The sequence below is a fragment of the Gorilla gorilla genome, chromosome 12 (genome assembly GCF_029281585.2).
Source record: "Gorilla gorilla gorilla isolate KB3781 chromosome 12, NHGRI_mGorGor1-v2.1_pri, whole genome shotgun sequence".
NCBI lineage: Eukaryota > Metazoa > Chordata > Mammalia > Primates > Hominidae > Gorilla > Gorilla gorilla.
Window position 1 is genome coordinate 54,450,175 of NC_073236.2, and position 16,916 is coordinate 54,467,090.

Here is a 16,916-nt window from a genome sequence, read left to right on the forward strand (position 1 = left end):
TACCCTGAAAGCCCAGGTCCTCCCAGTGGTCTCCATGAAGGGCACAGTCAAACTTGGAGCCAGTCAGCTTCTTATAGATGGTCTGGAGGACTCGGCCATGCACTGGGTCTTGGCTATCCAGGCCACCTGCCCCAAAACACACCCACACTCTCTGCCAGATTGCCCCTCATGGGAGAACCGGGTGCTTCTCAGAGAATGTGAGATCTGGACTGTGAGACATCCAGTTCTCAGCTCCCACTCTCACCCGCCAATCATGGTACATGCAATATTCCTGGCTTAGCCTCAGCAACAGGGTCAGCACACACGGTCTTGCCCAACCACAGATGCAGCAACTGCCCTGTGGGCTCGCATTGCACTCACACTGAGCAATGGTGAGGACCAAGTCCCTTTCTTCCCGAAGGCGCTGGTGGAGCTTTGGAGGCCCGAAGAGGTAGTGTCGGAGGGCGGCGAGCCCAGTCCTTCGAATAGTTGGCTGGATTCTTTTCTGGGGAAGAAGTTGCAGGCAATGGGCAGAATGCTGGTTCATTTCCCTTAATCAACTTCCCATCAGACTCAGACCAGAGGCAGTGCTTGCAGAAAGTAATTCCCCCAGCTATCTGGCTGGTTTTTGGGCCAGGGGAAGGAGGCAGAAGCTGCGAGGCACCTGTTGAGTCTCTAGAGCCAGGCTCTTCCAGCTCCCAGATTTTTTGCAAGGTGAAAGACATCCCCAAGCGTAGGTATTATCAGCCATTATTTGCATTTAGTCCTCTGGGCTTTTCCAGAACTAGGTATTCCACTGACTCCCACAGGGGTTACACATGCCCAGCTCCCCTAGGCAGTCAGACAAATGCCAGGACAGGTTTCCCAGGAGGTGGGGACCCACTGGAGTTAGATGACTCTGAGGGGTAGCTGGAATCTTTTGGTCACAACCAGCACTTCCCAAGTGAGGTCATGTTGGCTTCTCATGGCTCAGGGTCACTACTGCAAGCCTTAGAATATTCTGATTTTGGTAGCTTTTGGCTCTTTGGGTCCTATAAAACAACTTGGTTCCTATCTTTTTAGCCTCTCTCCCCTGAGCCAGGTTTTAGGTAGAAGACCTGAAATCACATTTCTCTGAACGTATTGTTACTCAATATGGCCCAGAAAGCTCCCCAGCTTTTTTTTTTTTTTACGGAGACAGGGTTTCACTCTGTTGCCCAGGTGTGATCATAGCTTACTGCAGCCTTGAACTCCTGGGTTCAAGTGACCCCTCACCTCAGCCTCCTCCGAAAGTGCTGGTATTACATGTGTGAGCCACTATGCCCAGCACCCAGCCCACCCCTAGCGTTTATTCCCCCAACTATTCCTTCTTTTTCCAACTTATATCTTTCCTAAATTCCTAAATAGCTTCTTGAGGGAATGGAAGGTTTTCCTCCACTGGCCATGAATCACTCAGCTCCCTGAACAGTTTGCCTTGCCTCTGCAAGGATCTACCTAGTACTTGACTCTAGATGTCCCCATCCCTAAAAGGGAAGAGTAGATAAACAGCTATACAGGCCCCTGAATGACAGGGCCACAGGAGCTGTAAGGGCATAGTCCCACAAAAGCTACCAAGGCCCCAAATGAAGCATGGGTCCTAGGCCACCCATGATCCTGGGCACCAAGATCTTAGGGGAGATTTGCTTGCCCCATGCCTTGTCCTGGTGGGATAGAGGCTTGGCTTCTAGGGAAAAGGCACTTTGCTTGAGACTCCAAATCCTGCTACCATCATACCTTGAAGGGGGAAAGGTCCACAGTCTGGAAGTGCTGCAGGGCCTCACTGAAGGAGATTAGCTGCCCAGGCTGCTCTGAGCTAGCTTGGCTCCCTGTGGCAAAACGGAAGACATGCCAGGATTTATAGGAGTCATTCTGTCAACAAACATTTACTGAGGCCCTCCTACTTGTCACTTCCAAGCCAAGCACTGGCTTCCAGTTGAACATCAGACACCTACAGCTACAACCAATCTTCTTTCAAGAGGCTGGCATTGTCAGCGAAGAGGACTCTCTTTTTGGACGAGGCTATTCAGTCTTGCTAGGTTAGCCTCTGTGGTGGGTATGGGGCGGATCTGCCCCGCCAGGTGATCCCTAAATGCTCTCATCTACGAGGGGGCAAGTCACTGCCTGGGGTGGGTACCCACATAAGAGCATGCAACCAGTTTGTTTAAGGGCCTTTCCTAATTTCCACTTTTCCCTTCTTACACCCTGTATAGGAACCCCCAACCATACACCTCTGTTATAGCCAATAGGGAATTAACTGATCAGTTAGCAATATAGGCGATGGCTGATACTATTCACTGGGCCCCAGGAGCTGAAGAGAGGCTCAGGCTAGATATAGGTCCTAGTTCTATCGCTTCATCCAACCTCTTAGAAAGAAACAGGAGACAATTTTTACTCAGCCTTCAGAGCCTTCCAGCAGATTGCTTCAGCTCCCATCCCCAGGGACTTCCTTGTGCAGTAAACAACCTGAGCAGCCTTACACAGGGGCCCGTCTCCATCCTCCTGCCCAGACTTGCCACTCTGTAGAAGCTGCCCTAACCAAGGTCAACCCTGTCTTCTCTCATGGCTGGGTGAAAGATGGACAGGGATGGCAGCCCTTTCTCCATGGCCTTCACTCTGGTTTCCTCCAGAGGTAGGATGTCATCATCTTAGGATTTGAAAAAGATACTGTAATCTATGTTATATAGTTAAAATGAGCACTCTCAGGAATTCTATCTCCTAGTCCCAGACTCACAGAAACATTTGCCACATGTGTGGATGGTGCCTTTGCTGGCAGAGGGGCTATGGGGAGACAGCAGCATTCGTACAGTTACCTGTCTCTGGCTGGATGGTGTCCACAGCTTCCCATTCTTCTTGGGCTCTGACCACCTCTGTACTCACAACTGCAATAGTAGGAGAAAAGGAGACCCTCTGAGATCTAGGTATGTCTGGGCCTCTACTGCAGACCCCAGCCTTGTCTGCCTGCCTTGGGCCTATTTTTTTTTTTAAGAGATGGGGTGTCACTGTGTTGCCCAGGCTGGAGTGCAGTGGCTATTCACAGGCATGATCCCACTATTGATCAGCACAGGATTTTTGAACTGCTCCATTTCTGACCTGGGCCAGTTTTCCCTTCCTTAGGCCACCTGGTGGTCCCCCACTCCCGGGTGGTCCCCATATTGATGCTGAACTTAGTGGGGCCACATGATCGGCATGGCACACTACAGCCCAGAATTCCTGGACTCAAGCAATCCTCCTGCCTCGGCCTCCTGAGTACCTGGAACTACAGGCACGCACTACCACATCTGGCTGCCTTGGATCTTAACACCCTCTGATCCTCTCCTCACAGGTTTGCTAGAGTGAGCTTTTGAAAAGTAAGATTGGCTGGGCGCAGTGGCTCATGCTTGTAATCCCAGCACTTTGGGAGGCCGAGGCAGGCAGATCATGAGACCAGGAGATCGAGACCATCCTGGCTAACACAGTGAAACCCCGTCTCTACTAAAAATACAAAAAATTCGCTGGGCGTGATGGCAGGCGCCTGTAGTCCCAGCTACTCTGGAGGCTGAGGCAGGAGAATGCGTGAACGCGGGAGGCCGAGTTGCAGTGAGCAAAGATCATGTCACTGCACTCCAGCCTGGGCAACAGAGCGAGACTCCGCCTCAAAAAAAAAAAAAAAGAAAAGAAAAGAAAACAAAAGAAAAGTAAGATCCAACATCACTGCTCAAAACCCTCCAGGGATTCTCCACAGTCCTCAAGATAAAACCCATACTCTACAGCACAATATCCACATAACTTCACAATCTACAGATGGTTCCCCAACTCATGACAGTTCCACTTAACAATTGTTTGACTTTTTGATGGATTTATCAGGGTATTAAATGCATTTTTCTTTTCTTTTTGTTTTTAAATTTTTTGTTTTTTTAAAGGCTAGTCAGGTGAAGCAGTGGGAGTGGAGAAGGAACAAAGACATCTGTAACTGGTTGTGATCAATTCGTTGTAAAAATCATTCTACTCGGACCAGCCTTAAATGCACTTCTGACTTATATTTTTCGTTTCCAATGGGTTTATTGGGATGGAAGTTCATGTAACTTGAGGAACATTTGTAGATTCTTCTTACCTCTCTAGCTTTGCCCCAGGGCCATCCAGAACTACCTGAAGTTCCTCCATGTGCTCTGCCCTCTCCCACCCTCGGTGCCTTTTCACAGACTGCTCTCCCTCTGCTGGAATCAAGACTCCAGGCACTGCCACCTTCAGTTCCAACCCCTGCTGGTGCAGCTCCCTCTCATTCTTCAGTTAGCTCTGACACCATCCTCGCCTGGATGCCTTCTTTGACCTCATCGGTCTGGATGAGGGGCCACTGCTCTGTGAGACCCTGACAACCCGTGCTTATCATAGTGTAGTCATTGTTTCTCCTACTCCACAGTGAGCTACATGAGGGCAGGTTTTCCAGAGGCTAGCACAGAGCTTGACACATAATAGGTGCTCAACAAATGTTTGATGAATGAATGAATGAATGAAAGCACAATATAAGGGGGAGAAAAAAAGAAGAGCAGAAGGATGGGCTTTCTAGAGCCACCATCCAGCCCTTTTCTCCAAACCAGAGCTGTCATTCTCTGGCTCAAACTGCTAGCGGCATCTTCTGTCACTGACTTTTCCAGTTTGCTACAGAGGACATCAACAATGTGAAGGATGGAGAGACTCCAGTTTAATACCAAAAATATGATCTCTCCAGCCTCAGTGGTATAGTAGGTTGGGACAGCTCCTCTCTGCCTCACAATCTTGGCTGAGGACATCACATGACAATAAACTGTTGGGAGAATATACCTGCAGATTAAATGAAATGCTACCAGACACTAATGGATAATAAGGAAGAGAAAGCGGCTGGGAAGCAGTAGAGGATAGTTACTGAAAGCACACTTGAGAGCCAAACTACTTGTGAATGCTTCATCTCTGCCTCTTACTAGCTGTATGTCTTCAGGCAAGTTACTTATCATCTGTAACCCCTCATGGGGCTGTTGTGAGGATGGGGTAATTCTACTTCCTAGGAGAGCACATGGCCCAAAGGTAAGCTATTATTATCAACATAGGTGTGGGCTCAGGTCCAGCAGGGCAATGGACAGAGGCAGCGGGTGAGATGGGTCCAGGGTCCTAAATATCTGGACCTTTAGGAAATTCCATCTCACCTGCTCCAGTCCGGAGTAGCAGACACTGAGCCTTGGAGTTTCTAAGACAGCTTTAAGAGAATATTCAACCTTGGAGGATCAAGAAAATAAAACTTACTTTCAGCATAGGAGCTAAAAAGGAGGGACAAAGTGGCTGAACAAAAAGGAAGAGTAGGCCGGGTGCAGTGGCTCACGCCTATAATCTCAGCACTATGGGACGCTGAGGTGGGTGGATCACCTGAGGTCAGGAGTTTGAGACCAGCCTGGCCAACATGGTGAAACCCTGTCTCTACTAAAAATACAAAAAAAAAAAAATTAGCTGGGTATGTGGCAGATGTCTGTAATCCCAGCTACTTGGGAGGCTGAGGCAGGAGAATCACTTGAACTCGGGAGGCGGAGGTTGCAGTGAACCAAGATTGCGCCATTGCACTCTAGCCTGGGCGCCAAGAGTGAGACTCTGTTTCAAAAAAAAAGGGACTGGGGGAAGAGTAGAACAGCAGGATGCAATGCTTATTATGAAGCTGAACAGGATCCTTCACCCTCTTACCTTCATGCAGCTTTATTGATTTATTGATTCTTCACCTGTCAGAGCCTCATCTACCAGCAGCTTAACCAATCCCTTCCCAACCCCATACACCCTCGCCTACGAACAGCTTGATCAAAGTCTGTGAGCCAGGAGCAGGAACCACAGTGGCAAGGGGGTGGGAATATGCTGTCAAAACAGGTTAGTCAACAAAAGTTCAAGGTTTCCACCAGCAATAGCAAGCTGGTGCTTAAAAACTCAACACAAATGCCCAAACCGCATAAGAGCTTCTTCTCCTTTTCTCTTGGAATGAGGGAGATGCCTCCTACGTGTGACATAAATACTGTTTTCCCCTGACCAACAGAAGAACACGGGGGCAAAGGATAAATATTCAGGATAATTAACATAGCTCACGTTAATTAGGTTCTTTATCTTTTTTCCTTTTTATAATTGTCTCCTTTATTTCAGCTCTCTTCCACTTACTCATATAGTCAAGAGCACTGCCAATTGAGTCAGCTTATTTATTAATTCTATTTTACATTTATTTTTATTTATTTATTATATGTATATTTTTTTGAGAAGAAGTCTCGCTCTGTCGCCCAGGCTGGAGTGCAGTGGTGCGATCTCGGTTCACTACAACCTCCGCCTCCCGGGTTCAAGCGATTCTCCTGGCTAATTTTTGTATTTTTGGTAGAGAACTCCTGACCTTGTGATCCGCCCGCCTCAGCTTCCCAAAGTGCTGGGATTACAGGCGTGGGCCACCGTGCCCAGCCTACATTTATTTTTTACTTTTTTTTTTTTTAAAGTTAGCCAGAGATATAGGCACATGCCACCATGCCTGTAATCCCAGCACTTTGAGAGGCCAAAGTGGAAGGATCATTTGAGGCAGGAGTTTGAGACCAGCCTGGGCAACATAATGAGACCGTCTCCACCTAAAATTTTTTAAAAATTAGCTAGGCATGGTAGTGCACACCTGTAGTCCCAGCTGGAGCCCAGGAGTTCAAGGCTGGAGTGAGCTACAATCACATCACTATACTTCAGCCTGGACAACAGAGTGAGACCCTGTCTCTGGAAAGAAAAAAAAAAAAAAAAATATATATATATATATATGTATGTATGTATTTAAAGTAAAAATTATTAATGTATTAATGCTGGGTTTATCACCATAAAGATAAAATTCCATTAAAAGAAACTTCACAGATGTCCAAATGATGTTCCTATATTAGAATATTTTTTAGCTGCACATAGAAGCTCACACCTATATTCCCAGATACTCAGGAGGATAAGGTGAGGATCAGCCTGAGCAACACAGCAAGAACCTGTCTCTTTTTTTTTTTTTTGAGATGGAGTCTTGCTTTGCTGCCAGGGTGCAGTACAGTGGCATGATCTCGGCTCACTGCAACCTCTGCCTCCCAGGTTCAAGTGATTCACCTGCCTCAGCCTGCTGAGTAGCTGGGATTACAGGCGTGCACCACCATGCCCAGCTAATTTTTGTATTTTTAGTAGAGACGGGGTTTAACCATGTTGGTCAGGCTGGTCTTGAACTCCTGACCTCGTGATTTGCCCGCTTCAGCCTCCCAAAGTGCTGGGGTTACAGGCGTGAGCCACTGTGCCTGGCGAACCTGTCTCTTAAAAAAAAAATTAGTTATGCCTGGTGGTACACAATTACTCAGGAGGCTGAGGTGGGAAGACTGCTTGAACCCACAAATTCTATGATTGCACCACTGCACTCCAGCCTGGGGGACAAAGCAAGGCCCTGTCCCTAACAAAAAAAAAAAAGAGTATTTTTTTAAAAGTTCATATTTCTAGTGGCCAGGTATGGGTGCAGTGGTACAATCTCGGTTCACTGCAACCTCCACCTCCTGGGTTCATGCAATTCTTGTGCCTCAGCCTCCAGAGTAGCTGGAATTACAGGCACACACCACTACACCTGGCTAATTTTTAAAATATTTTTAGTAGAGACGGTGATGTGGTTTTGCTCTGTGTCCCCACCTAAATCTCATCTTTTAAGTCCCATAATTCCCATGTGCTGTGGGAGGGACCTAGTGGGACATAATTGAATCATGGGGGCCAGTCTCTGCTGTGCTGTTCTCATAATAGTGAATAAGTCTCACAAGATCTGATGGTTTTAAAAACAGGAGTTTCCCTGCACAAGCTCTCTCTTTGCCTGCCACCATCCATGTGAGATGTGACTTGCTCCTCCTTGCCTTCCACCATGTTTGTGAGGCCTACCCAGGTATGTGGAAATGTAAGTCCATTAAACCTCTTTTTCTTCCCAGTCTTGGGTGTATGCCTTTATCAACAGCATGAAAACGGACTAATACAATGGGGTTTCACCATGTTGGCCAGGCTGGAGTGTACCTTTCTCCGTAATCACTTGGCAAGTAGAGTGAACTTTAAATATAGTATGGGGAAGCGCCTTGCAAAGCAGATGAAGTAGAATAACTTTTCAAAGGCTTTTCCTATATGGTGTCTCATTTTCCTAACATCCCTTTGAGGATAAGGGAGGTACTAATATTAGAGATCATATGGCTTGCCCAGAGGCACACAGTAAATCACTAGCAGAGGAAGATCAGAACTCTGGTCTTTTGATTCCTAATTCAGTGTTGATTCTATTTTTCCCCAAGGAATGATACATCTACAAAATTCTGAAAGACAAGGAGTGAGAGAAATTCAAATGATGAACAGCAGATGCATGGGAAGGTCTGACTTGGGTCCCACCCAGACTCCAAGGGCCCTGAAGGGAACCTTACCATGTGGCTCCCATTCATTAGCTTCTGTGGTCAGAGCCTGGAGAATGCCATGGTTCTTCAACTCTGAGATCTGTAGAGGCAGCTGACCTTTAGCTTGAGGATAGAATCCACATACCCCCATAAACACAAACGCTTCCCACCCACTGTACTGAATGTCCTTGACACTGGAGGCCAAAAGGACCTAGTGTGTCCTGATGGGTTGACTGAAGTCAGTTTTATTTTCTTTTACTTTTTATTTATTTATTTTTTGAGACGGAGCCTCACTCTGTTGCCCAGGCTGGAGTGCAGTGGCCTGATCTTGGCTCACTGCAACCTCCACCTCCTGGGCTCAAGTGATCCTCCTACTTCAGCCTCCCAAGTAGCTGAGACTACAGGTGTGCATCACCACACCCAGCTAGTTTTGTATTTTTAGTAGAGATGGAGTTTCACTGTGTTGGCCAGGCTGGTCTTGAACTCCTGACCTCAAGTGATCCGCCTGCCTCAGCCTCCCAAAGTGCTGGGATTACAGGCATGAGCCACTTACTGGCCTTGAAGTCCATTTTAAATTGAGGTACCTGGAAAACTTCAACTATGATGTGGAACTTGGGTGATGTTGGGGACAAGTGTATGTCCACCTTGAATGTAAATAAACAAAAATTCATACACTCATTTCAGACTGTGGTGTGCCTTTGGTATTCTCTCTGCGTTTTATAGCCTGCTTCATTATGGCAATTATCTTATTAAATAGAAGTTGTTTTGTATGTTTGTGTTCCATACACCCTCCCCTCACTCCCCTCAAGTGTGAGCTCTTGGAAGCTAAGGTCTATGCCACCCTTGTGTCCCCAGTGCCTAGCACAGTTCTGGCACCACACAGTAACACACAACAAAAGCCCTGGCAGAAGGTACCAAGTTGTGGGTGATACATACAGGGATTCCTCTGAAAGCCAGAACACTCTTGTCCTTGTCATATGATGGAGAATATCCAGCAGACAATCTTTCGCCCTGTAAAACAGACAAGGGTCAATCTCCCAGGCACATATTAATCCCCCAAAGATAACAGTTTAAATGTCATACTTTTTTTTTTTAACTTTTAAGTTCAGGGGTACATGTGCAGGTTTGTTACATAGGGAAACTTGGGTCACAGGGGTTTGTTGTACATGTTATTTCATCAGCCAGGCATTTGACCTAGTACCCACTAGTTATTTTTCCTGATCCTCTCCCTCCTCCCACCCTCCACTTTTTTTTTTTTTTTTTTGAGACGGAGTCTCACTCTGTCACCCAGGCTGGAGTGCAGTGGCACGATCTCGGCTCACTGCAAGCTCCACCTCCCAGGTTCACGCCATTCTCCTGCCTCAGCCTTCCGAGTAGCTGGGACTACAGGTGCCCGCCACCAGGCCCGACTAATTTTTTTTGTGTTTTTAGTAGAGACGGGGTTTCACCGTGTTAGCCAGGATGGTCTCGATCTCCTGACCTCATGATCCACCCACCTCAGCCTCCCAAAGTGCTGAGATTACAGGCGTCAGCCACCGGGCCTGGCCAACCCTCCACTTTCCAATAGGTCTCAGTGTGTGTTGTTCCCTTCTATGTGTCCATGTGTTCTCATCACTTAGCTCCCACTTATAAGTGAGGATATGTGGTATTTGGATTTCTGTTCTGTGTTAGTTTGCTAAAGATAATGGCCTCCAGCTCCATCCATGTCCCTGCAAAGGTAAATGTTGCAACTTTTCCCAGTACCACAAAAAAAGGATGAACTCTGGAGATACCAACCATAATGAATACTGTAAAGGAAAACTTCTGTTTAATCTGGTCCTAGGAAAAACTGCAAAAAGCTTAGTTAATGTTATCTCAAAAATTTTATACCGATTTCCTGGCTCTTTGAAAGTCTGAGGGTTCTGAGTGAGCGAAGTTTAGTGAAGCAGTTTCCTATGGCCTTTCTGCTCAGCCAAACCTATCCCCTGCTACAGATTAAAAACAAAAAACCGACCAAAATACTCGGCTAATTGTTTGTAACTCATTTCACAGATACAGAGCTAATTTTTCAATGTGTTCTTTTAAAATCCTAAAAGTCACCAGGTGTGGTGGCTCACAGCTACAATCCCAGCACTTTGGGAAGCTGAGGCAGGAGGATTGCTTGAGCCCAGGAGTTCGAGAGCAGCCTGGGCAACATGGGGAGACCCTGTCTCTACTGTTTAAAAAATAAAAAATCATCATTTCTATAGTTTGTTACTAGAGAAGTTTCTCTGAACATATAGAGCACCAAGAAGTATGATGTATCTAAAAAAAACCATATGGCACCATTGAAAAGAAGCCCAGAATATTCCCAGATGATACAATTCTGGAGAATGGAGAAGTAATTCTACCAGTGAAAGAATTTCCTGATCAACATCATTAAAGATTATGTAAAAATTTAAAGGGCTTATGAGCCTAAGTTTGTTCCTACGTTACCATATTTACTGAATTTTCTGGAAAAGTAACTTTAATTAAGTTTAATCTCAGAGAAAAAAAAAATCATTAAGGCAAAAAAGAAAAACCAGCCGGGCGTGGTGGCCCACGCCTGTAATCCCAGCACTTTGGGAGACCAAGGCAGGAGGATCTCTTGAGGTCAGGAGTTCAAGACCAGCCTGGCCAACATGGTGAAACCCAATGTCTACTAAAAAGTACAAAAATTAGCCGGATGTAGTGGCACATGCCTGTAATCTCGGCTACTCAGGTGGCTGAGGCACGAGAATGGCTTCAACCTGGGAGGTGGAAGTTGCAGCGAGATGAGATTATGCCACTGCACTCCAGCCTGGGCAACAGAGTGAGACTCCATCTCAAAAAAAAAAAGAAAAACCAACCCAGTGGAAACATTAGAAAAAGGATATAGATGGTTTACACAAAAGGTAACTGAAATGGTGGCTTTTTTTTTTTTTTTTTTTTTTTTTTTGAGATGGAGTTTTGCTCTTGTTGCCCAGGCTGGAGTGCAATGGTGCAATCTCGGCTCACCTCAACCTACGCCTCCCGGGTTCAAGTGATTCTCCTGCCTCAGACTTCTGAGTAGCTGGGATTACAGGCATGCGCCACCACGCCCTGCTAATTTTTAGTAGAGTATTTTTAGTAGAGACGGGGTTTCTCCATGTGGGTTTTTTTGAGATAGAGTCTCGCTCTGTTGCCCCACTTGGGGCATAGTGGCACGATCATGGCTCACTCACTTCTTGGCTCAAGGGATTCTCCCACCTCAGCATTCTAAGTAGCTGGGACCACAGGTGCACACCACCATGCCCATGTAGCCATGGGGTCTACATATGGTTGCCCAGGCTGGTCTCAAATTCCTGGGCTCAAGCCACCTTGACATCCCAAAGTGTTGGGATTACAGACACGAGCCATCCTGAACAATCACAAATTGGTTTTAAACATATGAACAAATGTTCAACCTCATTCATTAAAACAAAACAAAACAAAACAAAACAAAAAAATGTCACCAGGCGCCGTGGCTCACACCTGTAATCTCAGCACTTTGGGAGGCTGTGGTGGGTGGATCACCTGAGGTCTGGAGTTCAAGACCAGCCTGGCCAACATGGTGAAACCCTGTTTCTACTAAAAATACAAAAAAGTATTTTTTTTGTATTTTTAGCACACCGGGCATGGTGGTGCGCACCTGTGATCCCAGCTACTCGAAAGGCTGAGGCAGGAGAATCACTTGAACCTGGGAGGCGGAGGGTGCAGTGAGCCAAGATCGCGTCATTGCACTCCAGCCTGGGCAACAGAGCAAGACTCCATCTCCAAAAAAAAAAAAAAAAAAAAGAGTCATGTAAAACTACTGTGTTTCATTAGTCAGATTATCAAAGATCAAAAAGTCTGATAACATGTACATTGGCCAGAGTGCATAACACACTGGAGAGTAAACTGTTACCACCTCTACAGCTTGATAGTACCTAATGAAATCATACATGTTTTGTACATGCAGGGCCTGATACTGCATTCTAGTAATTTATCTAACAGATATATTCATCCATGTGCAAAACTGACATGTTTACATTTATAGTGTGATTCTTTGTCACACTGTTTATAATAGCGAAAGGCTGGAAAAACCTAAATGTTCATTAATGGGCTGATTTACATAAATAAAAGCACATTCACTCAGTGAGATACTATATGGCCATAAAGACAAATGAGAAAGTGCTTTACTTTACAGGCAATATGGGACAATCTCCATGATGTATTAAGTGAAAAAGCAAAGGACAGAGTCTATACACTATTTTACCATTTTATTTTTTAAAAGTACATAAGCACATTTGCTTGTCTCTGCAGAGACCATTTTCACAGTTATACCCAAGGAAGCAGTAGCTTTGTCTCCAGTAGAAAAACTGAGTGGCTGGGGGGACAAGGGTGGAAGGTGGTTTCTTCACAATACGTATATTGTTCTGTACTTTTTGGATTTTGAACCATGTGAATGTATTATGCCAAGGCCCTGGAATCCCAGATCATCCTGTTACTCTAATCCTTCTGCTTTTTTTTTTTCCTTTCCAACTAATGCTCATTAAACACAACTTTCATTTCTTCATGTTCCAGATGCAAGGATGGAGGCCAAAACACCTCACAGCTGACCAAGCTCCCTGGTAACGGAGCTCATGATGGCTAAGCATTTATTTCCCACTGTAATGCAATCAACACACCTGCTGCAGATCCCTCTTCTCACTTCCATCCCTTCGTTCATGTAGTTTTCCTCCAGAATACACCTCCACCCTCTTCTCTGATCAAGGTCAGTTCCACCTACTCAAGGCAACCTACCTTACTAGCTGGGGCTACAATGCTGTCTCACACCTCTAAGTCCAGTAACCCTTGTATGCAGCAAAAGTTCCTCTGCAAAAGGCCTGTATAAGGACCTTCTCTTATATTTCTTTTCTCTTTTTTTTTGGAGACAGAGTCTCACTTGGTCACCCAGGCTGGAGTGCAATGGTGTGATCCCAGCTCACTGCAACCTTCGCCTCCTGGGTTCAAGCGATTCTCTTGCCTCAGCTTCCTGAGTAGCTGGGATTACAGGCATGCACCACCATGCCCAGATAATTTTGTATTTTTAGTAAAGACAGGGTTTCATCATGTTAGCCAGGCTGGTCTCCAACTTCCGACCTCAAGTGATCTGCCCACCTCAGCCTCCCAAAGTGTTGGGATTACAGGCGTGAGCCACTGCCTCCAGGCTCTTATATTTCTTTTATATGTTTCACACCCATTGGCACAGTACTAAGCACAAAATATTTGTCTCAAATTTTTGTTGAAATTTTATCTCTAAAATATTTGGTGATTCATTGTGCTGAACAACTTCCTGCAGGCATCTGTGTACCTGAGATTCATTTCATCCTTCCTTTCCTTCTCCAATTCAGTCCCCTCCAGTGTCCAAAGACTTCCCTCTTTGGAACAGTTCGCATATTACTACAATGAAGAAAATCTTTCTGGAGACCCAAAGCAAAGGCTTTGTCCCAGTCTGGCCACTGAATCCCACAGCCTCCATTTAAGACCATTTTTGGGTGGGCAAAGTAGTGTGAAAGGTAAGGCATGTAGGGTTAGCTGCCCGGCTCATACAAAGACATATCACATTGAACTGAGTCCTGAGGATGATCAGGCCAAAGCAAGCGTTTCACAGGGAAGAGGCTAGTAAGGTAAATGATCCAAATCAATGAAATGCAGATTTCTTGGGTGATTCCTCAATGAAATTCTCCCCACTACCCAAGCAAAAAGAAAACAAAAATCTCATAACTCACTTACAAAACAAGCTATTAGGAAAAGCAATTGACCCTGAGGTGAACAGAAGCTCCTTCTTATAGAACAAAGAGAACTATAATGAGGGTTTCTAAATTTTTCCAAATATTCTCTTAATATATTCTTACTATACTTAATGATATATCTCAAACCAACACCATCTTTCCCAAATAAGAGTGCATGCTTACCTGTCCATCTCTTAATTCTTCTTTACTATGGAAAGAACAAGATTTTTCATTCATGACTCAAAATCATTTGTTCATGTGAGCTTTGTCCTTGGGCCCAGAAAGCGTTTTAGTAAGGTCTGAGATCAGAAGCTATGTGGAGAGCCAGAGATCCAGTTGCTCTACCTCTGCCTTCCTTCTTGGCAGTCACTCAGACTAAGAGTAAGAAAACAGTCCCTTTGTGCCATCCGAGGGTGTAGGAGGTTTCTGTGAGTGCTGAGAGAAGTCCTCTGAGGTCTTCGAAGCCTCAGCTCTGCACAAAAGAAAAAAAAGAAATTGAAAAAGAAAACTGGTTTCACCATTCAGTTATGCCTCTGTTGACAATTTTTTTTTTTTTTTTTTGAGTTGGAGTCTTGCCCTGTTGCCCAGGCTGGAGTGCAGCCGTGCGATCTCGGCTCACTGCAACCTCTGCCTCCTGGGTTCAAGCGATTCTCCTGTCCCAGTCTCCCGAGTAGCTGGAATTACAGGCGTGCGCCACCACACCCTGCTAATTTTTGTATTTTTAGTAGAGATGGGGTTTCACTATGTTGGTTAGGCTGGTCTCGAACTCCTGACCTCGTGATCCGCCTGCCTCGGCCTTCCAAAGTGCTGGGATTACAGGCATGAGCCAACACGCTCGGCCTGTTGACAAAATTTAAGCAGCTGTGAATTTATTCTGAATGAACAAGTTGCCTCAGCCAAATGCTTACCTCTTACTACCCAAGCCACAGGATGGCAAAAAGGGGACCACACAGGGGACTGTGAGCTGGATTCTGTGTCCAAAAGGCAGCAGCACCACTAGAAGGGATGGGGTCTGTTTCCGACAATGGAGTTACTGGGACCTGGGCCAGCTTATCAAAGGTGTGAGGCTAAAGGTGTCACTTTGGTGGGTTGTCTTAGCTGAAGTGCTCAGGCTTTGTTTAGGCCTCACACACAGGTTGGGTCAGGGGCTTATAATACTAGACCTGGTTCCAACAATGGTAGAAATTCAAAATGCAACATGATGTTCTAACCTTTCTCAGTTATCACCAATACCGTGCATGTGGCAGCTGGCTAGCCAGTTTGGGCAATTCTAAGTCTTTCATCTGACATTGCTTCCCTCAGGAAAAGGGCTGGACAAGGCTCATACCTCATCACAGGGGAATTGGACATCCGGAATGTCTGTCACATCAAAAATTGCATCCTAAGTGGGCAGATGGCCCACACACAACTGACAATCATAGTTCACAAGTTTGGGTGACTAAGGAAGGAGGGTAGCCTCTCTATGAGGTCAGCCCTCCACTGTGGTAATAATGATCAGGATTCCATAAAAACTGGCTGCTGGCGTCAGGATGCTTTGATTATTAACACTGAGAGGAAGAATACCTCCTGGCTCTTGGGCTTGACATGTGGCTCACTGTAATCCTGGGGACAGGGCAATGCCCCCTTAGTCCTGGCACCCCAGGAACTAAACTGCTCTCACTGTGGCCTCTGGGGCCTCAACATCTGCCTCCCCTTTCCTTTTCCTCCATCATGGCCTCCATGACAGCCTATGACAAAACACACATTGGCCAGCCTTGGCAAGGTGACAGGCGGGTATGGTAATAGCAATCTCAGGAGGGCTTTTCTGTTGCTGTGTAGAAAATGAACCAAGTAGCATAGAATCGTGACCAGCTTTCCACACCTGGCTAGAGCACTGCTGGGGCCTTCAGTAGGGGCAGTTACTATCTGTAGCAGAGAAGAAAAGAGCAACAATTCCGTTAAACAAGGAAGTACTCAAAGGCAAATTCCTGATAGTTGGACCTAAGGAAACGGCCTTCCTGTAAAAATGGATCCTTCTCCAATCAAGTATTCATTATGCACCTTCTTTAGGCAAGGAGGGGGTATGATTCTTCAACTGCTTGCTGGAGGTTAGACTCTCTGCATAGGAATTTAAATTAGATGGGCCCTTCGCTGATCCTTTCACCGTGCTTGTCTATGGGCGGCTCCCCGTCCCCCAGGTTCCCCACGGATGGGGTGTCATTAGGGACCCGCCATAGAGGACTCCGTCCCAGGCGGGCCCCCAGGACAAAACTATGGGCCACTTTGAGGGGCACAGAGACAGACGCTCACCGGTTGTGATGCGCAGGTAACAGAGAGCTCAATTCATCATGACACCCAGTCAGACAGGGGCTGTGAGCAGCCTTTGGACAGAACTTTCGCATAGCCTGGAGGCGTAAGACGAGGAAAGCAATTTAACACCTCAAGGCAGCGAGTCCAGGGCAAAGCCAGGACCAGAACTCAGGACTCCTGTCTCCCAGTCGGGATTCTCTTTCAGTCTTACAACTCTCGGCCTTGTCTCACCCCATAGTGATAATTTCCACCGATCACATTCTCCCTCCCTCCTCAGGCCGGCTGCTAGCTCCGCACAGGCACCAACCACTCCCCTTGGCAAGTGTTAACGCGTTCTCACCGTTAACAGAGCTTTCCAAACTTGGGGGTCCCGCCGCCTCGGCTAGGCCTCATCTGCTCATGCGCACAGCCGCTTCCGTGCCGGCTCCCCTGGCCCCTAGAACTACATTTCCTAGTAGGCAATGGAAACCCAAAAGAAGTACGGAGAGCCGGGAGGGTC

At 46.3% G+C, this 16,916-nt stretch overlaps 1 protein-coding gene across 7 annotated transcripts in view; it reads right to left on the minus strand.

Moving 5' to 3' along the window:
* The window catches only part of ELMOD3 (ELMO domain containing 3), a 35,662-nt gene extending 18,763 nt beyond the window's left edge, over positions 1–16,899 (minus strand). For 2 of the 7 annotated variants that reach the window (XM_063695740.1, XM_063695739.1), the window contains exons 1-10: positions 16,758–16,864; positions 16,418–16,512; positions 15,990–16,033; positions 14,312–14,600; positions 9,315–9,389; positions 8,409–8,478; positions 2,808–2,876; positions 1,732–1,823; positions 361–484; positions 4–126 (exon numbers count right to left, since the gene is read on the minus strand). In XM_063695740.1, coding sequence (XP_063551810.1) covers positions 4–126; positions 361–484; positions 1,732–1,823; positions 2,808–2,876; positions 8,409–8,478; positions 9,315–9,389; positions 14,312–14,365 — 607 coding nt within the window. In that variant the 5' untranslated portion in view covers positions 14,366–14,600; positions 15,990–16,033; positions 16,418–16,512; positions 16,758–16,864. The other 5 variants (XM_004029540.5, XM_019020851.4, XM_019020853.4 and 2 more) reach the window with 4 other exon arrangements.
* Positions 16,900–16,916: the final 17 nt, after the last annotated feature.